The 25,732-nt window shown below is 39.5% G+C and overlaps 1 protein-coding gene across 1 annotated transcript in view; it reads left to right on the top strand.

Moving 5' to 3' along the window:
* The window catches only part of shtd (anaphase promoting complex subunit 1), a 596,397-nt gene that overhangs the window by 13,165 nt on the left and 557,500 nt on the right, over positions 1–25,732 (top strand). The window contains exons 2-3 of the mRNA XM_071673058.1: positions 1,130–1,329; positions 13,205–13,450. Coding sequence (XP_071529159.1) covers positions 1,168–1,329; positions 13,205–13,450 — 408 coding nt within the window. The 5' untranslated portion in view covers positions 1,130–1,167. The remainder of the gene's footprint in view (positions 1–1,129; positions 1,330–13,204; positions 13,451–25,732) is intronic.

Here is a 25,732-nt window from a genome sequence, read left to right on the forward strand (position 1 = left end):
AAAATCCACTCCCAGATATCTAAAGCACTTCACTTCCTCAAGTTTTTCTGCAGTCAAACTTACCTCCCAGTTAACTTGTCCCTCAACCTTACTAAACCTAATAACCTTACTCTTATTCATATATACTCTCAGCTTTCTTTTTTCACACACTTTACCAAACTCTTTACCAAACTCAGTCACCAACTTTTGCAGTTTCTTACCCGAATCAGCCACCAGCGCTGTATCATCAGCGAACAACAGCTGACTCACTTCCCAAGCCCTCTCATCCACAACAGACTGCATACTTGCCCCTCTCTCCAAAACTCTTGCATTCACCACCCTAACGACCCCCATCCATAAACAAATTAAGCAATCATGGAGATATCACACATACCTGCAGCAAACTGACATTCACTGGGAACCAATCACTTTCCTCTCTTCCTACTCTTACACATGCATTACATCCTCGATAAAAACTTTCCACTGCTTCTAGCAACTTACCTCCTTCACCATGTACTCTTAATACCTTCAACAGAGCATCTCTGTCAACTCTATCATATACCATCTCCAGATCCATAAATGCTGCATACAGATCCATCTGTTTTTTTAAGTATTTCTCACACATTCTTCAAAGCAAACACCTGATCCACACATCCTCTACCACTTCTGAAACCACACTGCTCCTCCCCAATCTGATCTGTGTACATTCCTTGACCCTTTCAATCAATACCCTCCCATATAATTTCCCAGGAATTCTCAACAAACTTATATCTCTGTAATTTGAGCACTCACCTTTATCCTCTTTCCCTTTGTACAATGGCACTATGCATGCATTCAGCCAATCCTCAGGCACTCCACCTTGAAACATATATATACAGTGAATATCCTTACCAACCAGTCAACAACACAGTCACCTCCTTTTTGATAAGTTCCACAGCAATACCATCCAAACCCGCCGCCTTGCTGGCTTTCATCTTCCACAAAGCTTTCACTGCCTCTTCTCTGTTTACCAAATACTTTTAAAGAAATATCCTGCTTTATTAATTTTGTATTTTGATAGTTATGAAATATAGATAATGTGAGTTAGGAAAGGATTTTGAATGGAAATATATTACTTTACATTTCAGCAAATGTTATTTTGAAATTTCAGAGTGAGCAAATCTGGATGGTGTGGGTGAGCCCAACATCATGATATCATGTGGGGATGCCCTGGAGTTTGTTCCCTTTGGGCGCGAATACTTCAGTCATCACCCTGGGGAGGTGGGACTGCCTCCACCTACACCCAGCCCAGCACCCCCTCACATAGATCTTCTAAGACAACTAGACACAGTTTCCATTAATGGCTCAAAGGTATTTGTCAGTGAATGAAAAATCATGCTATTGCAGGTGTTTTACCTTGATGTAGAGCATGATTATGCTTGAAGAGGAAATTTATGAACAGATTTAGATACTGTGTGTTCATTTACCTTCTGGGTGAATGTTAGGCATCCTGAGTTATGTAACTAGTAATAATTAGTCCTCTATACATTGTAATTTTTTATCTTTTCCGTAATTCCCCACTTCTGCTTTCCAGTAAAAGCTGGTCACTTCGTCCACTTTTGCTTCTCTCCTGTGAGATATGTTTATAGGTGTGACTATTAGCTAGCTTTACTCACAGTTCTAGGGAATCTTTTAGCATCCACTCAGCTCTGTGCAGTTGTGATCCACTCTCATATTTCTTCACACTGATTTGTAGTGTAGTGTCTTATTTTACTCTGATTTCATGCCTTATAGACTCCTGCCGAATGTTCATAACACAGTTTGCATCCAGATTTTTTTGTGTATATGTTTGAAATTATCTATATATATATATATATATTGTATGGGGATGGTGTTTTACACTTATGGGGTTCTATCTCTTGACCATTCCCTACTATCGTACAACTTATACTGATGTATTTTGTCTACATTAAGCATGTCTTCATTTTTTCGTGCCATTCATCCAACATTTTTATACTGAAAGTACATCTTCACATCTTTTTTTAACAAGTTTATTACATAATTTCATGTTAGGTACTGTGGTTACTCTATCCTTTTCTCCGTCTCCATCATCAACCTGCTTAAAAGACTTAAAATTTTGTTCAGGTCACCACTCATTTTTCTCTCTTCCATTGTGGGCAAATTTATAACCTCAAGCCTTTTCCTGTAACTTAGTTCTCTTTTTTCTGTTACTATGCTGTTTTTGTTCCTTTTCTCTTGACCTCTGTTTGCTCAATGTGATTTATTCAGTGAGTTTACCAAACTTGAGAGACAGATTCTAGTTTTGGCCTAATGTATGATATGAATGGCTTACTGATTATTTCTGTTATCCTAGAACTTGATTGCAGTTCTGATATTTACCAGCAGAGAGTTGGTCTCAATAAGTATTCTCCTAAGATGGGACTCTGGTGACAGGTTAGGGACATTGTTTACTACCAAGTCTCTCACTCACAGATTTTTGCAACTTATTTTCTAATAGATGGTTTTCACGTCAATAACTGCTTCCACTGTACCTCATCTGTATTACTTTACATTTGCTCAGGTTGAACTTCATCAGCCTTGTGTTAAACCAACCTTGAAATCAGTCATAGTCCTCCAGTAACTTTATGTAATATCCTACACTTTTCCCTTATGACCATTACATTATTTGCAACCATATTCAGAAAGGGACCCATGCCATCTACCAAGTTGTTCACATTGATCAGTTAAAGTAATTGTTCCAGAATGAAACCCTCTGGACCTCTGCTGTTGACCTCAACATGCATCTTATGTTCCCTCCCATACCTGGCTCAAAATCTCTATTATCTTGTTTTTGTGTTATGTAACTTCCTCCAAATTCCTCCAACTGTGTACAGCTTTTCAGCTGTTTGACTTCTTACCACTTAGGTTTATTCTCTTCTTATCCTCAAGCTGAGATTCTCTTTTTGATGTACAACACAAGGATTGGTTAGGCTGTAACTGGGACAGTCCTGGTGAAGCTGAGGTCTTTCTTTTTCTCTCCTTAACAATCTGGAACAATTGAATAAACACCCTACTTGATTTCCCACCTTTTATAACCACTTTTTTGTTACAATTGACCACTTTATTACCTCTGAACCATTCGATTGTACATCTGCCATTTTTGTTCCCATAGGGTCCTTTGACCACAATCTTGTTTCTGTTAATTCTAATTGGACACATACATCTTCTGTCCCCTCCTCCTTTGAAGTACAATTTTAGGAGAGCTCAAAAGTTATCCCTGTACAGATTCTGTATTGACTTTCCCTGGGATGGGTACTGCCTTTCTGGTAGGGATGTGTCTTGTTGTGCTGAATGCTAAGCAGAGATTTTCTTTGCTGGGTTGAATTCCTACATTCCATCATCAGTACCTTTTTCTCCTCAATCATAGTTTGATCACTCCTGTTTTGATGCCTGTTGCGTCAGAGATGATGCATACCGCACCGTGAAATTCTTCCCTTCCCATGAAATCCACTTTTTTTGTTCTTGATAGAATCATTGTGAAGCTGTTCTTTAGGGAGCATATTACATTATCATAATTTCAAATAAGAAATTTTGTTGACTTTTGAATGACTTTTAACAAATCTTTTTGGTCCCAAACCATACTCTGTCCAACATCTACAATTCTCCCAGACACTCACTTTCCCAAGCATTAAGAATCTCATAACATTCTTTCAGATTACCGGTATAGATTTCTTAGTGCTTCTCTGTGACTCAAGTCTGGCCCTCCTCTCTCAGGGATTTTGCTGAAAATATTGTTTTAGCCAAGGCATATGATATGGTGTGGCATAAGTCTTTGTCTTTTCTTTCTAAACTCCCTTCCTTTGGCTTTCTTTTAACTGCTGCATGATTTCCCCTCTGGCTGTTCCATCACTGTAATCATTGATGAATTGTCTTCCCCATCCCATTCTGTTAAGTAATGCTGTTTGCCAGTGCTCTGTCCTTTCATCCACTCTCTTCTCTCACTGAATGGTCTGTCTTCTACTTCCAACTTTATTCACTGTTCTGCTGATGATATGACTTGATATTCTTCAGTTCAGTTTTCCTCCCATCCTTCCTTTAAGATTCATTCTCTTTCTTGAACTTGTTATATTTTCTCTCTTAGTTCAGGCCTTTGCAGCATTTCAGAGTGGGGAAGCAGTAACCTTGTAAATTTTTTTAGTACTTGAATGCATATCTCCGATATCTCTTTCTAAGAATTGTTTGTTTCCCTGTGTTCAGTTTCAAAACATTACTATTCATCCCTGTAATAACATTAACATGGTGGATATAATCATGTCCTCCACTCTCTTTAGGAAATCCTTCATAAATCTGCTTTCATAGAACTGGGAGTGTTATATAGTTGCCATGATTATTTTTCCTGTGAGCAGTCATTTCACATTTTCAGAGGTTTCATTTGCTAAGTAAAGAATACTGCTCACACTTATCCTCCACCTCTCTGTTAACTAGAATGGACTCTGCCTCTTTGCTTCTCTTGGCATCACCCTCTTCAACCTCCCTTTTCCATACACTATGTTTTTATTGCTCAATTGTATAGATATTATTTTGGCCATTGTCTTCATGAGCTGTCTACATGTTTTTTTATAACCCCAAGATTTGTACCTTTGTCATGCATATGGCTACTGCTTTCCACAGCTTCTGTGTGGAGACATCATTCAAGGATTGGCTGTTATTATACCTTCCCTTGAGCATCTAAGCTGTGGAAATCTCTACCTTCCTTTGTCTTTCACTCTTCATGTAATCTTTCTTCCCTTAAGAGTCCGGTCTACAAGCACCTGCAGATCTCTGATTAATCTTTCTTTCCCTTCCTTCCCTTTTACTTTTCTCTTTCACTTTAGATGGCCTTGATTAGGGTATGTTTTGCCTGTGCCCTGTCAGTTACTATAGATAGAATTCCATCCTTCAAAAGAGTATTCTCCTCATTCCTGCCTGATGATCCAGCTTCTTAATCATCCTGTCATGCAGTACATTGTCAAATGGTTTTTGTAAGTTTCTTTGTTCCTCTCTTATTCCTCTATATTGATTCCTTGCTCTTTTATACCTTACAAATGCTGGATGACTGGAGTGCCACTAATTCTTCTTCACAGCACATCTCAAAACTCCTCTGCTTTTTGACATCTTTTATTGAACCATTCTTCCCTCTTTCTTCTTTTCCTTTGTGTTTGGGGCTAGAGGTGCCAGTTTTCCTAAACTTTCATTTTGAATATCACAGAACCTTTCACCACAGTACCCAGGTTAATGGATAGTGTACTCCAACATTCAAATCAAGGAACCATAAAGAATTTTAAGTTCTGTGCTGTTACCATGATTAAATCTCATATCCTGTCTCATCTCTGCTATTTTAACTTTCACGTTTCCCACATAATCAACTTAAGCACTACATGATCACTATTTCACTATTTTTCAATTAGTGCATCTTGTATTTCATCATGATTTTCTTATCATATGTGCTGTGCTAGTATATGTGAAGGTAACATCTAGAAATGATAGTATCAGTCCTTCTCATTTTAATGGGTTCACTGAAATGCTGTTTTCGGAAAGTTCCTTGCACACACCCTTAAGAACTTGTGTTGTCTAAATTCCTCCAGTTTGTCTATGTATGATTTAATCCCCCCATTACCAGTGCTTTATCATCTCAAGAGAAGTTCATGTTTTAGTGCTTCATGTATGATCCTGATTGTTCATTCACTGTTGTCATTATACATTTGTCCTGGATCATTGAAATTTTTTAGAGGGTTGTATGATGTGAACATCTCTGTGCACCTCTTTTCCACTGTTACCTTTCCCATTATGCATTGTCTGAATGTGCTTGTCTGACACATGAAGCTATCTTTTCTTTCTTCCTCACCCAAATATGAACTACTGGCATTTTGTCCATAAACATACAATCTCTCCTTGTCATATGTAACACCTGACAATACTTAACTCTCGTAGTTCATTCTTAGTAACTCTAGATTTTCCTGTGGTGAGCACTATGCACTAGCTCTGCCTTTTGGCAAAATGATAGGAGCAGTAGTTAGAAGTAGTAGGTAGGAACATTAAGGCTTGAGTGTTAGGTAGAAGCAGTAGGTAGGAGCATTAGGCAAAAGTAGTCTGTAGGAACATCATGTAGGTGCCTCTGCAAACACTGCACTACTGTTGCCGACTGCCAGTGGTCTGTCAGAGATGAAGCACTAAAGGCCAAGAAGCAGCATTGGAGTTCACTAGTTGAGGGAGTTCCAGTTGGAACAGATGTCAGAGATATAGATAGATAGATAGAATGGGCCATCTACTACTGTATCCTGAAACTTAAGTTTTTCTCTTGATAAGGAGGACTAATCCTCCTCTTCTTCCTCCTATGTCTTCCTTTTCCCCCATGTACCCCTCCGAACAGAAAACGTAATATCGTAGCTTTTTTGGAAGCTTTGTTTCTACAGCTCCAACATTCTTGTATGGTATGCATACATGTTTATATACATATGTAATTACCTCTTGTACTATACAGGGAGGGTTTCACACCCTTGGGATCCCATCTCTTGAATATTCTATACTATTATAATTTTTGAATTTATGTATGCTGTCTGTATTAACCATGCTCTAATTCATCTTATTCCATTAATTCACCACTCTCATACTATAGAAGTATCTCTTTACATCATTTTTTAACAAGTTCTGTTCTTAATGTCATGTCATGTCCTGTGGTTGCTCTATCCCTGCCTTTCTCAAAGAACTGTTCACTGTCCACTTAACTGATCTGTTTAAAAGACGTAAAGATTGTGATCATGTCACCACTAACTTTCCTCTCATCCAAGATGGGTAAATTCAAAACCTCTAGTCTTATCCTGTAATTCAACTCTCTTTGTTCTGGTATCTTCTTTTGTTTCCCTCCATTGGACTGCTCTGTTAGCTCTTTGTGCTGCTTTTGGTGTAGTGACCAAATTTTAGAAGTTTTGGCTTAATGGAGGATATAAGCAGCTTGCTAGATATTTCCTGATCCATATAATTGAAAGTTATTCTGATACTTACCAGCAGATCCTTTATCTCCTCGACTATCCTCTTAATGTAGGCCTATGGTGACAGGTTAGGGATTATGTTGACTCCCAATCCCTTCACACACAGAATCCTGAAGATTATTTTGTGCTAGATGATAATCATATTGAGGCTATCTTTCACTGTGTCCCATCCTCTTTACTTTATTTTTGCTCCAGTCATATTTCATCAACTATGTATCAGACCAGCCTTGGGGTCTGTTTAGGTCTCCTTATAAGTTGATGTGTACATGTTTGTATGCATGTATGCCTCTGTGTTTATAGACATGCATATGAATGTGTGTTTGTCTGTGTGTCTGTGTGTGTATGTTCAGTTACTTAGTTGTATTGAACAGGAAAGGAGTCTTACACTTGTGGGGGCCCTGTCTCTTAAACATTTTCTGTTATTGAACAACCTTTTAAAGTGTATATTGTCCACAGTTTCTAAGTTTTCATTCACTGTATTCCATTTGATTCCCTTTTTTATACTATGAGAGTACTTTTTGACATCTTTTTTAACAAGTTTCCTGTTTTATTTCATATAATATCTTCTTGTTCTACCTCTACCTCCAGATTTTGAAAAACCTCACTCTCAGAAAAATAGATTTCCTTTAAAAACTCATTATAAGAAGTATTTTTCAAGCTGAATACAAATCTGGTGTTGAAATATTGTTTAGTCGTCTTTATGACATTCATTTAAGCTATGAAATGAAGTCAATTTTAAAATATTTTCTGATCAACTTGGTTTAAAAACTTAGAGGTTGTGATCAGTTCACTCCTTATCTCTCTCTCTTCCATGATGGGTAAATTTTAGGCTTCTATCCTTTCCCAGTAAGTCAGCATTTTAGTACTGGTACCACCTATATTGTACTCCTCTGGACCTTCCCTGTTAGCTGTTTGTGCTTCATTAGGTGTGGTGGCCAAATGTGAGAAATTTTTTTTTTTTTTTTTTTTTTTTTTTTGCTTTGTCGCTGTCTCCCGCGTTTGCGAGGTAGCGCAAGGAAACAGACGAAAGAAATGGCCCAACCCACCCCCATACACATGCCTTGATTCAATCCACTGACAGCACGTCAACCCCGGTATACCACATCGCTCCAATTCACTCTATTCTTTGCCCTCCTTTCACCCTCCTGCATGTTCAGGCCCCGATCACTCAAAATCTTTTTCACTCCATCTTTCCACCTCCAATTTGGTCTCCCTCTTCTCCTCGTTCCCTCCACCTTCGACACATATATCCTCTTGGTCAATCTTTCCTCACTCATTCTCTCCATGTGACCAAACCATTTCAAAACACCCTCTTCTGCTCTCTCAACCACGCTCTTTTTATTTCCACACATCTCTCTTACCCTTACGTTACTTACTCGATCAAACCACCTCACACCACACATTGTCCTCAAACATCTCATTTCCAGCACATCCATCCTCCTGCGCACAACTCTATCCATAGTCCACGCCTCGCAACCATACAACATTGTTGGAACCACTATTCCTTCAAACATACCCATTTTTGCTTTCCGTGATAATGTTCTCGACTTCCACACATTCTTCAAGGCTCCCAGAATTTTCGCCCCCTCCCCCACCCTATGATCCACTTCCGCTTCCATGGTTCCATCCGCTGCCAGATCCACTCCCAGATATCTAAAACACTTCACTTCCTCCAGTTTTTCTCCATTCAAACTCACCTCCCAATTGAATTGACCCTCAACCCTACTGTACCTAATAACCTTGCTCTTATTCACATTTACTCTTAACTTTCTTCTTTCACACACTTTACCAAACTCAGTCACCAGCTTCTGCAGTTTCTCACATGAATCAGCCACCAGCGCTGTATCATAAGCGAACAACAACTGACTCACTTCCCAAGCTCTCTCATCCCCAACAGACTTCATACTTGCCCCTCTTTCCAAAACTCTTGCATTCACCTCCCTAACAACCCCATCCATAAACAAATTAAACAACCATGGAGACATCACACACCCCTGCCGCAAACCTACATTCACTGAGAACCAATCACTTTCCTCTCTTCCTACACATACACATGCCTTACATCCTCGATAAAAACTTTTCACTGCTTCTAACAACTTGCCTCCCACACCATATATTCTTAATACCTTCCACAGAGCATCTCTATCAACTCTATCATATGCCTTCTCCAGATCCATAAATGCTACATACAAATCCATTTGCTTTTCTAAGTATTTCTCACATACATTCTTCAAAGCAAACACCTGATCCACACATCCTCTACCACTTCTGAAGCCACACTGCTCTTCCCCAATCTTATGCTCTGTACATGCCTTCACCCTCTCAATCAATACCCTCCCATATAATTTACCAGGAATACTCAACAAACTTATACCTCTGTAATTTGAGCACTCACTCTTATCCCCTTTGCCTTTGTACAATGGCACTATGCACGCATTCCGCCAATCCTCAGGCACCTCACCATGAGTCATACATACATTAAATAACCTTACCAACCAGTCAACAATACAGTCACCCCCTTTTTTAATAAATTCCACTGCAATACCATCCAAACATATATAGAATGTGGACAGCTTGCTTAATATTTCGTGATACATATACTTGAAAGGTGGGTGGGTGTGTTTGAAGGAATGGTGGTTCCAGCAATGTTGTATGGTTGTAGAGCATGGGCTGTAGATAGGTTGTGTGGAGGAGGGTGAATGTGTTGGAAGTGAGGTGTTTGAGGACAATATGTGGTGTGAGTTGGTTTGATTAAGTAATGAAAGGGTAAGAGAGATGTGTGGCAATAAAAAGAGCGTGGTTGGGAGAGCAGAAGAGGGTGTATTGAAATGGTTTGGTCACATGGAGAGAATGAGTGATGAAAAGTTGACAAAGAAGATATATGTGTCAGAGGTGGAGGGAATGAGGAGAAGTGGGAGACCAAATTGGAGGTGGAAGGATGGAGTGAAAAAGATTTTGAGTGATGGGGGCCTGAACATACAGGAGGGTGAGAGACGTGCAAGGAATAGAGTGAATTGGAACGATGTGGTATACCAGGGTCAACATGCTGTCAATGGATTGAACCAGAGCATGTGAAGCGTCTGGGGTAAACCATGGAAAGTTTTGTGGGGCCTGGATGTGGAAAGGGAGCTGTGTTTTCGGTGCATTACATATGACAGCTAGAGACTGAGTGTGAATGAATGTGGCCTTTGTTGTCTTTTCCTAGCACTACCTCATGCGTGCGTGGGGGCAGGGGGATGCCATTTCATGTGTGATGGGGTAGCGACGGGAATAGATGAAGGCAGCAAGTATGAATATGTACACGTGTAAATATCTGTGTATGTATATGTATTTATAGGTTGAAATTTATAAGTATGTATATGTGTGTGTGTGTGCGCGTTTATATGTATACATGTGTATGTAGCTGGGTTGGGGCATTCTTTTGTCTGTTTCCTTGTGCGACCTTGCTAACACAGGAGACAGCCACTAAGTATAATAAATATAGAATAAATATGCTTGAAAGTAATTCAGATATTTGTGTAATTACTATTTGTACTTTATAAGGAGAGAGTATTACTCCTGTGAGGCCCTACTTTCAGTACTTTTTATGCCATTGAGAAGACTTAGATTTTAGCACGTTCCCTGTATTCACTGTCTCCTTGCTTAGGTCATTCAAACCATCGACTTCCCCTTCACTGAAGAAGTATTCCTCTGCGTCCTCCTTCTGATCATGGCCTTTGATGCTCTAGTGCTCCATCTTATGGAGAACCGTGTAGAGTCAGTGTCATCCATATGATTTGGGAACTTGAATTCAGGCTGTTATTGATTCACATTTCTCTCTTCTCTCCTCCAAAATGGATTGCTGAGGAAAATGGCCTTCAATCTTCCATTTTAGCTCAGCTCTCCCAATTCAGGAACTATCATTGTTTTTTGTCACTGAAACTCCATTAATCATATCCTTGTGGTTCTCTGGGTGCGGTAACCAGACATGTGGATGTGTGTATGGTTATTTATGATAGTTATGTGTGTGTTACAAGGAGAATTTTTTTTTTTCATCTGTGAAGCCCAGCTTATTAATCTTTTGCAAGTATCATGTATTTACCCTTTATGTGTATGCAGTGCACTCATATGAACCCCAGCCTAAGCTATTGATCCATTTAATTATTATCTCAGAGAGGAGTATGAATAGCTGGGTTAGCTGTGGGCCAACTACTGTGCCAAGGGTTTGAACCCAGGTGGGCTTTCACATGAACCATGGTCTCACGCTACACTGTGGTATTATGTGTATGTTTTTTTTTTTTTATACTTTGTCGCTGTCTCCCGCGTTTGCGAGGTAGCGCAAGGAAACAGACGAAAGAAATGGCCCAACCCCCCCCATACACATGTATATACATACGTCCACACACGCAAATATACATACCTACACAGCTTTCCATGGTTTACCCCAGACGCTTCACATGCCTTGATTCAATCCACTGACAGCACGTCAACCCCGGTATACCACATCGCTTATGTGTATGTGCGTGTGTAATTTCCTGTTTATACTGTACAGGGAGGGAGTCATACACTTGTGATACGCCATCACGTGAACACTCACTTCTGTCTTACAGTTTCTAAAATTTATATGTGCTGTGTGCCTTAACCCTGTTTCCAGCCATTTTATTCCATTTATCCACTGCTCTTATACTATAAGAGTACTTATTTTGATATTTTTGTAGATAGTTTCTCGCATGATTTCATTCTTTGACCTCTTCTTGTTTTACTTCTACCCTGTTCAAAGAACTCTTCACTTTCTACATCATTGATCTGTGTTCAAGTTGCCTTTTGTTCTTCTTTCTTCCAAGGTGGGCATATTTAAAGCCTGTAGCCATTTCTCTGTAATTTAGTGTACTTAATTCTGTTACCATTTTTGTTGCTCTTCTGTGGACCTTCTATGTTAGTTCTTTGTGTTTTTTAAGTGCAGTGACCAAACTTTAAAAGCATATTCTAGTTTCAGACTTTCTCCCTGCTAGATGATAATCATACTGAGGCCTAGCTTCACTCTGTCCCTACCCTCTTCACATTGGCACTGGTTAAATTTCATCAACCATGTATCAGACCTACTTTTAAGTCTATTTAGGCCCCTTTGTTAGTTGATGGATTTTTTCTCACATTTTACTTTCCTCATGACCTTTATATCACCTGCAAGCAAGTCATGTACATAGCTCAAGAAGAGTAATGGTCCCAGAACAGAACCGTGTGGTACTCTGCTGCTCCTCTGTTTCCTTCCACTGAGATAATCTTCTGTCCATGAAAAGAGTTTCTCTCGTATTCCTGCTTAATGATTCAGTTCTTAATCAGCCTTCCATGTAGCACAATGCCAAATGCTTTCTGACAGTCCAGATACAAACAATCCACCCAGCCTTTCCCCTTGTCTAAGACTGAACTCACTCACTCATTAAATTCTAGGTGGTTACTCTGACTCTCTCAAGGAACTCTAAGTGGCTTGGTACACATGATTACCTTCCCTTAAAACCATGCTGTTTCTCACTTAGGCAATTTTTCCTCTTTAGAAAGTCATCCATTTGCTTGTAAATAATCTTTTCCGAACCATAACACCACACTCGTTAGTGAGATTGGTCAATAGTTGTGTCTGTTCCTGGTCTCTTTTTCAATCCCTTGGCACTTTACCTCTCTCCAATGACAACTTAAAAAATACTTCAAGGTGTTTGTTTGTGTATATGCATACTTCTTCAGCACATATGGTGAAATTTCATCAAGACTAAAAGCCATGTATTAGTGAAGACCCTTAGGTTTTTTTTTGATATCTTTTTTTTAGATGCATGGAAAATTTTTGGATTTTGTCCAGCCTTATCCACAGTATTCTTTTCAGAGTTTCTTAGTTCCTCCTTTCTTCTCCTGCTATACTCATTCCTTGCCCTCTTATACCATGCAAATGCTGGCTGGCTGGAGTGTGTATGTGTGTGTCGTGTTGTATATTTATTATGACATGGAAGTATATTTGATACTCAGCATTTATCATTCAGGATTGGTGGGTCATTCGCCATAGTTCTGATGGCTTGACAGAAGAAGAACTGTATGTTTGTGGGCCAACAGTGGTATGGTCACGGGGACAAGCAGGCCTTGCTGGGTCACGCAAGTCATCAAGTGTATGACCTGTGATTCTCCAGTGCAGCATGTTTTGTTGTATATTTATTATGACATGGAAGTATATTTGATACTCAGCATTTATCATTCAGGATTGGTGGGTCATTCGCCATAGTTCTGATGGCTTGACAGAAGAAGAACTGTATGTTTGTGGGCCAACAGTGGTATGGTCACGGGGACAAGCAGGCCTTGCTGGGTCACGGCAAGTCATCAAGTGTATGACCTGTGATTCTCCAGTGCAGCATGTTTTGTTTGCTACTTTCTACACCTATCCTGATCAGCCACCACTTCTTGGAGATGCTCTTCCAGAAGAGCCTGCTAGTGAGTATCTATTTTATGTAAAGTTATGTATTCATTTATTTGTTTTCTTCATAATGGTATGTTTTCATTTTTTTGTATTGCAAGGATTGCCTCCTCCTCAACAGAAGGAGATCAGTTCTTCAGGTTCTTGTTTAGATCTTGATTCTTATGAATGCCTAACACCTGAGAATATACTTGAATGGGGATATACCTGGATGATGGTTAAAGAAGGAATTCCAGGTCTTTGAGGCATGCAGATGGTGTGCAGTTATTGTATGAAGTGCAGACCTCACTTTTAAAATGGAAACATGGGTGAAGATGATATCTGGAGGTGTGTAAGGAGTTAGTGAAATTATCTTAAGACATTCAAGTCTTTTGGGGATAGGGGAGAAAGAATACTTCCCATGTATTCCCTGTGTGACTAAAGGTGACTAAAAGGGGAGGGAGTGGGGGGTTGGAAATCCTCCCCTCTGTTTTTTCTTACTTTTCTGAGGAAAGGACTGAGAAGAGGGCCAAGTGAAGATATTCCCTGTAAAGCTCAGTCCTCTGTTCTTAACACTACCTCACTAATGCAGGAAATGGTGAATATGTATAAAAAAAATATATGATGATAAAAGATCCATCAAACTTAGAAGTAAAGGAACCAGTAAATGTAACTGCCACCATTTTCTTTTATGTTCTCCAGCTAGTTGTGTACAGCCAACCATAATTTGCATCAGTTCAGTCACTTTCTTTTTAGCTATCTCTTGCATGTAATTAGATAACATTTAAACCCATCATATCTGGAAAATGGCTTGCAGTTGCGAGTATAGGAAAAGCATCCAAGGTGCCCTGGAATGCTAGTAATATAGACTTAAAGATGCTAGTGATATACAATGTAAAGGCAGGCGAGTGTAAGGCACATGTGGGTCAGTTACTTGGATTAGCTTCTTTTTCCATTAGAATGATACTTGATAACATTGAGAGGATAAAAGACCCAGTCAGTCTACCATGTCCTAACTTTAGATTTATTTTTCCCACACAAAGAATAAGCTACTACAGATGATAGAGAGCAGGCCAGGAAGGTGAAGGTGCACTGTTGGAGTGCAGCATCAGTGATCAACAATACTTAAAGCTTCAACAAAATTATGAATTTTTTCATACTTGATTTCCATTTCCTGTGTTGGTGAAGTGGCGCCAGGAACAGATGAAGAAAGGCCACATCCCCTCATACTCATTTTATAGCTGTCATGTGTAATTCACCAAAACCTGTTCCCTAACCACAACCAGGCCCTACAGTCCTTTCTATGATTTGCCCTGGATGCTTCACATGCTCTGTTTCAATCCACTGACAGCACATTGACCCTAGTATACCACATTGTTCCAGTTCACTCAATCCCGTGCACGTCTTTCACCCTCGTGCATGTGTAGGCCCTGGTCACACAAAATCTTTTTCACTCCATCCTTTCAACACCAATTTGGTCTCCCTGTTCGCCTTGTTCCTTCCACTTCTAACCCACATATCCTCCATGTTAACCTTTTCCAGCTCATTTTCTCCATATGTCCAAGCTGTTTCAGCACACCTTCTATTACTCTCTCAGCTAAACTCTTTTTTATTACTGCACATCTCTCTTACCCTATCACTACTCACTTGATCAAACCACCTCACACCAAATTATGTCCTCAAACATTTCATTTCCAATTCATCCACCCTCATCTGCGCTGCGTTATCGAAAGACCATGCCTCGCATCCATATGATATTGTAGGGACTGCTATTCCTTCAAATATACCCATATTTGCCAACCCAGATAATGTTCTCTCTTTCCACACATTCTTCAGCACTCCCAGAACATTTGCCCCCTCCCCCACCCTATGACTCACTTCCTCCATGGTTCCGTTCACTGCTATGTCCATTCCAAGATATCTAAAACACTTCACTTCCTCAAATTTTTCTTCATTCAAACTCACACTCCAACTAACCTCTCCCCCATCCCTGGTAAACCAAATAACTCTGCTCTTATTTGTATTCACTCTCAACTTTATCTTGTCTCATACTCTTCCAAACTCAGTCACCAACTTCTGCAGCATCTCATTTGAATCCACCACCAGTGCTGTATCATCAGCAAACAACAACTGACTCACCTCACAGGCCCTCTCATCTCCCACAGAATGCATACTTGCTCCTTTCTTCAAGAGTTTTGCATTTACTTGGAACCATTTTCTCTCCTCTCTCCTACTCATACACAAATCTTACATCCTTGATGAAAGCTTCTCATTGCTTCTAGCAGCTCCTTCCACACTGTATATTCTTCAGCTCTTCCACAAAGCATCTCTACCAACCCTATCATATGCCTTTTTCAGAGTCAAATTTTTTTTTTTTTTCATTTTTGCTTTGTCGCTGTCTCCCGCGTTTGCGAGGTAGCGCAAGGAAACAGACGAAAGAAATGGCCCAACCCACTCCCATACACATGCCTTGATTCAATCCACTGACAGCACGTCAACCCCGGTATACCACATCGCTCAAATTCACTCTATTCTTTGCCCTCCTTTCACCCTCCTGCATGTTCAGGCCCCGATCACACAAAATCTTTTTCACTCCATCTTTCCACCTCCAATTTGGTCTCCCTCTTCTCCTCGTTCCCTCCACCTCCGACACATATATCCTCTTGGTCAATCTTTCCTCACTCATTCTCTCCATGTGATCAAACCATTTCAAAACACCCTCTTCTGCTCTCTCAACCACGTCTTTTTATTTCCACACATCTCTCTTACCCTTACGTTACTTACTCGATCAAACCACCTCACACCACACATTGTCCTCAAACATCTCATTTCCAGCACATCCATCCTCCTGCGCACAACTCTATCCATAGTCCACGCCTCGCAACCATACAACATTGTTGGAACCACTATTCCTTCAAACATACCCATTTTTGCTTTCCGAGATAATGTTCTCGACTTCCACACATTCTTCAAGGCTCCCAGAATTTTCGCCCCCTCCCCCACCCTATGCTCCACTTCCGCTTCCATGGTTCCATCCGCTGCCAGATCCACTCCCAGATATCTAAAACACTTCACTTCCTCCAGTTTTTCTCAATTCAAACTCACCTCCCAATTGACTTGACCCTCAACCCTACTATACCTAATAACCTTGCTCTTATTCACATTTACTCTTAACTTTCTTCTTTCACACACTTTACCAAACTCATTCACCAGCTTCTGCAGTTTCTCACATGAATCAGCCACCAGCACTGTATCATCAGCGAACAACTGACTCACTTCCCAAGCTCTCTCATCCCCAAAAGACTTCATACTTGCCCCTCTTTCCAAAACTCTTGCATTCACCTCCCTAACAACCCCATCCATAAACAAATTAAACAACCATGGAGACATCACACACCCCTGCCGCAAACCTACATAAATGTCACATATAAATCCAACTGTTTTCTAAGTAATTCTGACACTCATTATTTAAAGGAAACACTTAATCCACACATTCTCTGCCACTTCTGAAATCATACTGCTTCTCCCCAATCTGATGCTCTGTTCATACCTTCACCCTCTCAATCAGTACCCTCCCATAGAATTACCAGGTATATTAAACAACCTTATACCTCAGTAGTTTGAAAACTCACCTTTATCTCTCTTGCCTTTATACAGTGGCACTATACATGCATTCCACTGGTCTTCAGGCTTCTCTTCATGATCCAGACTTACATCGAAAATCCTTACCAACTAATCATCAATACAGTCAATCCCTTTCTCAATGAATTCAGCTGCAAAGCCATTCACTCCAGCCACCTTGCCACATTTTATCTTACACAAAGCTTTCACCTCCTCTTTACTCTTCACCAGATGTAAATGTTGATTAGATTTGATATCCTATTGTATTTTTAGCAACAGTTTCTTTAGAACTTTAAAAGTAAAACCTGCAGAGCTAATACTGCTGCCAAAGGAAACCGTTCTGTAGCACTTACGTGTTTAAGTATTGACACTGTCAAGAACGCATCTCTGTAGGCACAATTTTCTAATGAACCCCCTTTGATGTATTTTCCACTTAACAAACATTCCTCAAGAATGCATTGCATCCATTATAAGGGGTCGCTATGTATTAGGTGAAGTACTGGTAAGGTGTTTCAACAGAAGAGAGTTTAGTATAAAGAACATGAATGTTGATGCAATGATTGGAGAAATCAGGTCTGTTTGAGGGGCAGATGTCATGGTAAGGGCTGCTGCTGTTAATGCCAGTCCTCTCTCACACTGGCAGCAGAGACAGATAGTAGCCTTATACCCTTCATGCCTCAAGTCTGGGGATACTGCGGGCTGTAGTTAACGTCAAGTCTCAACAATCATTGATGTAAGTTGCCTGATGTTATAGGTACTATAAACTTAAACCAGTTTTGTCTGATGAATAAACATATTTCCCACAGCATACTTTAAGTCAAAACATTGAAAAAATATTTGGTGAACCAGGGCATTACTTGTGTGGGCTGAAAGCTGATGCAAGATACTGCAGTACTAGAATGTATAAATTGAGTTAAAGCTCATCTTAGAATTCTCTGTTGGCAGTTCCATTTTCTGGTCACTCCCATGAAGCATTTCTCTGATTACAAAATTTCTATATTTTTCTATATTTCTCAAAAGTTAATGAAAATCAGACAGAATGATCTTGATGAATAATTTCACTGCATTTAGAACTTGACAAGTAAATCTGCAAGGAAATGGTTGAATTGATCTTTTTTCTTGAATTTGCTGGTTAGACCCCTTCCAAAGTCAGGTAGATCTCCAGTCTGAATTCCTTGGAACTGACTGATGTTCATATTGAAATTTTTTTTCAGAATCTTGATATTAATCTTTGTAGTTGGCACATATATATATATATCCACTGTAGGGTTTGAGTTTTATATGATGTGAAATGAAGACCAAGGTAAAGTTTGGTGATCATATGGGTGAAATGCTTCATGTGGCATCAGTCCCAGCTGATGTTTTAGGAACAAGAGGTTGGAGGTAAGTTTAGCATCCTATTATAAGGGCTGATGTCGGTGTGCTCTGAATTCTATTGAAGAGTATCTCTGGTTTTATAACATCATGGACAGGTGATGACTTTGGTGAAGGGTTGAAGTTCCAGTTTGTGGATTTTTACTGTACTTTGAAGCCCAATTAAGCATTTGTTTGAGCCATTTGATTCATGTGGTTTTTTTCAGGAATGATACGCATTTGTTATTTCTTGTTCGGTGATGAAATTCCTTTGCTCCTGTAACCCCGTATACTGATTTCCAAGTTTTATCCTCATGGTGATTTTGTGTTTTCACTAGGGTGCATAACCAAGGTGTCATTCTCCTTTCACTCATCTGGCAGACCAAAGTTGCTCCATCTTTGCAATGCTCAAAGAAAATTATTTCATCTTCACATCACTGTGGTATCTAGAAAAGACATTAACCGAATACTAAAAGATCTTGACCCATACAGTTCTTGTAGTCTTGATGAAATCTCACCATGGGTTCAAGATGTCTGCTGATACTCTAGATAAACCTGAAATACTGCTCAAGATGTCACTGGAGAGATGTAAAGTACCAGGGAAACTGAAAGGCCAAATGTTATACCTGTGCATAAGAAAGGAGAACTATAGATCAATCTCATTATTAAATATAGTCTGTAAGGTTCTGGAAAAGAAAATTAGAAAGCAAATTGATGAATTTTTACAGAGGAGAAATTAACTTACTAAGAGACAGCATGGTTTTATTGAAGGGAGGTCATGTGTAACAAACCTCGTAGATTTCTACAAGAGTGAGCTTTGTCTTAGACAAAAGAGAAAGCTGGTGGAATTGCATTTAGGCTGCTTGAAAGTGTTTGACAATATACTACATGGGAGGCTGATTAAGAAGCTGGGTAGAAGATTCTCAGTGAAAGGGAACAAAGGTTTCATGTCAGAGGAGCCTCTTTAAAGGAATTAAGGTGACCAGTAGAGTGCTGCAGGATTTTGATCTGGAATTATTACTTTTCATGATTTATACAAATGACTTTCCTGAAGGTATAGACTTCTACTTGAATATGTTTCCAGATGATGCAAAGCTCTTGTGATAAGTGAGAAGTGAGGAGGATTGCATCCACTTAAAAGAGGATTTAAACAGACTTCAAAGGTGGCCTAATACATTCTTTATATATTCTCTCCAAGTTTCCTAACCATCTCAACTTTGCCTGTTCAATTCTTGTCATTAGTGGTGCTGCATTTTCATTATCTTCATAACAGTAACAGAGCATGAAATGGGTTAACCCTTAAACTTTGGCTACCAGTAAATTTGGCTACCATTGTATGCACAAAAAGCACAAGAAAAATTGTTCAAATGTTCCTCAACTTATGATGGGGCTACGTTCCAATAATCCATCGTAAGTTGAAAATATCGTAAGTTGAAAATACATTTAGTACAGTGCATCTAATATACAAACATCATAGCTTAGCCTAGACTACCTCAAACATTCTCAGAACACTTACATTAGCCTACAGTTGTACAAAATCATCTACAACAAAGCCTATCTTATATTAGTGTTGAATATTTAGTATAATGTATGGAAATCTGTACTGAAAAAAAAAAACAGAATTGCTGTGTGGGTACTCACCATTAACATACACAGCTGAATGTGCACTGGGCCTAAATGTTTGAAGCATATAACTAAAATTGATAGCTAGATGATGAGGATGCTACATCAACAGGGTCATCAATTCTTCTCTCTTCTGATGAGGCCCAAGAATTGCTGGTAGAAGGCACTGGGGCACCAACACTTGTTGATGGTTTGGCTTTCTTCAGGAAGATATCATGTGTTGACTGTACAGTTTGTTTCTTTGTTCATTATATATTTCTCTGTGTCAAGCAAAAATTCATCGAGGGATTGTTAGGATGTGTGGGGGTCCCTATGAAAGATTGTTTTTTAGGGTAATGTATGTGTGATAGAGACTTTATCAACCTGTATGCCTCTGCTGATAGTAGCAAATGCCTCAGCCAGTTTCTTTGCTGTGAACTTTCTTGGTGCCTGATGTATAACTTCATACTTGGTATTTATCTTTAATTTCATTTCAAGAGTAATTGCCTTCCTCTTCTTCCCACCAGAGGCTGGAGACACAGATGGGCATTATGTGAATATAATGGGATGAAAATACAAACAGCATGACAAGAGAGTATCGTACCACATATCGCTAGCCTGGCAAAAGATCAAAGTTTAAAATTCGAAGCACTGTTTCTACTGAATGCGTATTGCTGTTGCACCATTGTAAATGTGAAAAATCATAAGTTGAACCATTGCAATCCGGGGGGGTCATCTGTATTCTTATGAAATAAAAGTTATGCATGGAGAAGTATGAAAATGAAAAAATAAATCCTTAATCTACCATTGCACAGGATGGTTCTTAGCTTCATTTCTGTTCCATAAATCAGTGATGACAAATTTTCATATTTCAGTCCTATATGTTAATGTTGGCATGATTATAGAGTTGAATATGAGTATTTTAACTTCGGTTGGATTATGTTTCTCTTTTAGTGATAGGGATAACTCCTAAAGCTGTTGTTATGCAAGATGATAATCCAAGAGTATTAGGAAGAAACATTAGGTAGAAGCAGTAGATAGGAGCATTAGATAGAAGTAGTCATTAGGAACATTAGATAGGAGCCTCTGCTAACACTGTACTAGACTTGCCCTCTACCATTGGCCTGTTAAGGATAAGGGACTAAAGGCTAAGAAGCAGCACTGGAGTTCTTTAGTTATGGAGACTCTGTTGCCATGGCCTCCCCTTTAAGGGTGTTTCAGTTGGAACAGGTGTCAGAGATATAAATAGATAGATAATGATCCAAGAGGACTGCTGATATGATGTAGATCACTTAGGGTAAATTTTCCAAAGCATGAACCATTTGAAAGTAAAGCAGACCAAAAATGGAACAGTTAGTTAAGCAAATGTTAGGCAGAGTGAAATTCTCAAGTTTTTTTTTTTTTTTTTTTTTTTTTTTCAGTTGGGTGAACGGAAAGTGGACCATTTTGAAAAGTAATAGTTCTAGAATTTCAGACTAATTAATGCAGATACCATTGTGAAAGGCAGTGATCCAAGTAGAGGACTTTTAGGAAGGACAGTAGTCTGTGTGCAGTAGTCAGGTTATGCAACAGTCCTAGTGAAGGACTGTTGGGAAAATACAACAGTCTATGAGATGGACTTTCAGGAAGGTTAAAGGATTGTGTGTGTAACAAGCAGCAGTTCATATGAAGGACATTTGGACTTTGCAAAAATTCATGCGAAGGATTGTTAGGACTTGTGGGGGTCCTTGTGGAAGATTGTTTTGTAGGGTAATGTATGTGTGATAGAGACTTTAAGACATAATAGTCTGCATGAAGTTCTGTAAGGAAGGCAACAGTCTATGAGAATCCATTACCCTGTGTGAAAGCCCACTAGGAAGTGTAACTGCCCTTGTGAGGGACCTTAAGGATGAACAATGGTCCGTGTAAAGGACCTTTAGGAAGACAGAGGTCCATATAAAAGATGATTAGGAAAGCCAGTAGTCCATAGGAGGGACCAGTAAGAAACCCAGCAATCCATGGGAAGGACAATTGGAAAAGCCAGCAGTCCTTGGAAGGACCATTAGGAACATCAGTGATCCTGGTTTGGTTGCTAATTCTGGGAGAGGTTTAAAGAAGTACCACTTGGGAAATTAAGAGTCCCAGAAAGGGATCATTGGAAATATCAGTGCTTTCAGATGTGGAACTGTCTGTTAGCTAAGAAATAGTCGAATTTATCCCACCCTAAAGAGTCCCACACAGGAATATCTGGCTTAACTAGACTATGGTAATGATGGACAAAAGTACTGCTGGATCTCTTCTTTTAGTTAGAGGTTTCTGAGGGAGGCTGTAGTTGAGCTTAGTTTTTAACATGGGCACAGACATTTGTTTTATAATGAAACATGGTAGGAGTAACATGGTAACAGGGTAGTTTGTAGACTGCTGGAAGTGGTAATCAGAAAGCAAATCGATGATTACTTGAAAAAGAGAAGCTACTTAAGTGAGTGGCAACATGGATTTAGAGAAAAGAGATCTTGCTTAAAATCCAAGACTTCTGTAGTACGGTGAGCTCTCTCATAGACAAAAGGTAGATCGGTATACTTTGTGTTCTTGAACAGCCAGAAGGTATTTTGCACTGTTCCATGGAGGACGTTGGTAAACAACATGGGTTTTCTCGCAGGCATTGGCAAGATTTCTTTTTCAGATAAAGAAATACCATGATGAAAGGGAACATAGGATGCATGTCATAGGAGCCTTTTCTAATTGGGTTAGGATCATTAGTGGCATCTGGCAGGTTTGTCATGGGGCTGCTGCTATTGTTCTGTGTAAATGACTAACCAGGACTGAATTTGTATTTGAATATATTTGAAAATCATGCTAAGGTCATGAGAGAAGTAAGGAATGATGAGGACTGCATCAACCTATGAAGGGACTGAGACAAATGCCAAGAGTTGGCTCAGTGCATGGTTAATGAAGTTCAGTTCAAGTAAATACTGTCATGGAGATGGGACACTGTAAAATGCTTTGATATGACTATAGTTTGGCAGAAAACAAGCTGCATGAATTCATGTGTGAAAGGGACATGGGTGTTGACATTGTACCCAACCTATTGCCAGAATATCACTGTTGGGAAAATGTTTTTTGCTTAATATTAAAACTGCTTTAGAATTCCTTGCTCATAGTGTAGGAATAGGTAATTACAATGTCCCTACCATACCCACAATCACTGAATCTTATTGTTTACTTATAGTTTCCCATCCATGAAAAACATTAAACAGTCAGTGTGACATTACACTTCTCATGCATTTGAATATTTAACCCTATAGCTTCTCATTAGAGCTGTATGTCTACTCCTGTACAATTGCTTTTTTTTAAGTTTAATAAGATCATTCATTTCCTTACAAAAAGAGATATATGCAATATGAAATGAGATTTAGCCATGTAAAGTCCATGGATAAGTTGTTGTGAAGTTGGTATTATAGAAAACAGTGAATGGTGTTGCCACCAGGTTCATGATTTTGTCAACTTTATTGTTTTACATTTATCGTGTTGTAATCATGATAGTATGTAAGTATACTCTTTAAGGAGCATCTGTAAAGATGTTATATATGTTGAAGTTAGGAAATTTTGGTTACAGCATCAACAAATGAAATAACTTTTAATCTCTCTCTCTCTCTCTCTCTCTCTCTCTCTCTCTCTCTCTCTCTCTCTCTCTCTCTCTCCTCTCTCCTCTCTCTCTCTCTCTCTCTCTCTCTCTCTCTCTCTCTCATATATATATATATATATATATATATATATATATATATATATATATATATGCTTGGAGGGCAGCTGAGCTTGATATATCTTGTGAAGGAATTCAGTATCTATATGCTCCACCTCCCATGACCCTACCAAGAACTTTAACCATAGAATTGTGGTAGATACTCGTGACTCATGAATATTTGAGAGGAGAGGTTACCTAGGCACTGTATGTATATATATAATGGACTGAAATGGGCTTGTGATACATCTGGGGTAAACCATGGAAAGGACTGAGGGGCCTGGATGTGGATAGGGAGACGTGGATTCGGTGCATTATGCGTGACAGTTAGAGACCTAGTGTGAACAAATGTGGCCCTTTTTTCCTGTTTTCCTGGTGCTGCCTCACTTGATAAATCCTGTGAAGGAATTCACTGTCTATATCCTCCACCTCCCATAACCCTACCAAGAGGAGAAAAAAGGAGAGATAGGTAGTATGTTTGAGGAAAGGAACCTGAATGTTTTAGCTGTGAGTGAAACAAAGCCCAAGGATAGATGGGAAGAGTAGTTTGGGAATGTCTTGGGAGTAAAGTCAGGGGTTAGTGAGAGGACAAGAGCAAGGGAAGGAGTAGCACTACTCCTGAAACAGGAGTGGTGGGAGTATGTGATAGAGTGTAAGAAAGAAAACTCTAGATTGATATAGGTAAAAGTGAAAGTGGATGGAGAGAGATGGGTGATTATTGGTGCATATGCACCTTGGCATGAGAAGTAAGATCATGAGAGACAAGTGTTTTGGGAGCAGCTGAGTGAGTGTGTTAGTAGTTTTGATGCACAAGACTGGGTTATATTGATGGGTGATTTGAATGCAAAGGTGAGTAATGTGGAAGTTGAGGGAATAATTGGGGTACATGGGATGTTCAGTGTTGTAAATGGAAATGGTGAGGAGCTTGTAGATTTATGTGCTGAAAAAGGACTGGTGATTGGGAATACCTGGTTTAAAACGAGAGTTATAAGTATACGTATGTAAGTAGGAGAGATGGCCCAAGAGCGTTATTGGATTACGTGTTAATTGATAGGGGCGCGAAAGAGAGACTTTTGAATGTTTATGTGCTGTGAGATGCAACTGCAGGGATGTCTGATCATTATCTTGTGGAGGCGAAGGTGAAGATTTGTAGAGGTTTTCAGAAAAGAAGAGAGAATGTTGGCATGAAGAGAGTGGTGAGAGTAAGTGAGCTTGGGAAGGAGACTTGTGTGAGGAATTGTGGTAGGAACTCACGACTCATGAATATTTGAGAGGAGAGGTTACCTAGGTACTGTATGTATATATATAATGGACTGAACCAGGGTATGTTATACATCTGGGGTAAACCATAGAAAGGCATGTGGGGCCTGGATGTGGATAGGGAGATGTGGATTTGATGCATTACACATGACAGCTAGAGACCGAGTGTAAACAAATGTGGCTCTTTTTTCTTGTTTTCCTGGCGCTACCTCACTGAAGCGGGGGGGTAGTGATGCTGTTTCCTGTGGGGCAGGCTGGTGCCAGGAACAAATGAAGGCAAGCACGTACGAATATGTACTTGTGTATATATGTATATGTCTGTGTATGTATATGTATATGTTGATATGTATATTAGTGGATGGGTCTTTCTTCCTGTTTCCTGGCGCTACCTAACTGATGCAGTAAACGACGATCAAATGCAATGAATATATTACAAAAGAATGTGTGGAAGTCGAGAACATTATCTCCGAAAGCAAAAATGGCTATATTTGAAGGAATAGTGGTTCCAGCAATGTTGTATGGTTGCGAGGCGTGGGCTATGGATAGAGTTGTGCGCAGGAGGGTAGATGTGCTGGAAATGAGATGTTTGAGGACAATGTGTGGTGTGAGGTGATTTGATCGAGTAAGTAATGTAAGGGTAAGAGAGATGTGTGGAAATAAAAAGAGTGTGGTTGAGAGAGCAGAAGAGGGTGTTTTGAAATGGTTTGGGCACATGGAGAGAATGAGTGAGGAAAGATTGACCAAGAGGATATATGTGTTGGAGGTGGAGGGAACGAGGAG

This window comes from Panulirus ornatus, chromosome 18 (genome assembly GCF_036320965.1).
Source record: "Panulirus ornatus isolate Po-2019 chromosome 18, ASM3632096v1, whole genome shotgun sequence".
Taxonomy (NCBI): Eukaryota; Metazoa; Arthropoda; class Malacostraca; order Decapoda; family Palinuridae; genus Panulirus; species Panulirus ornatus.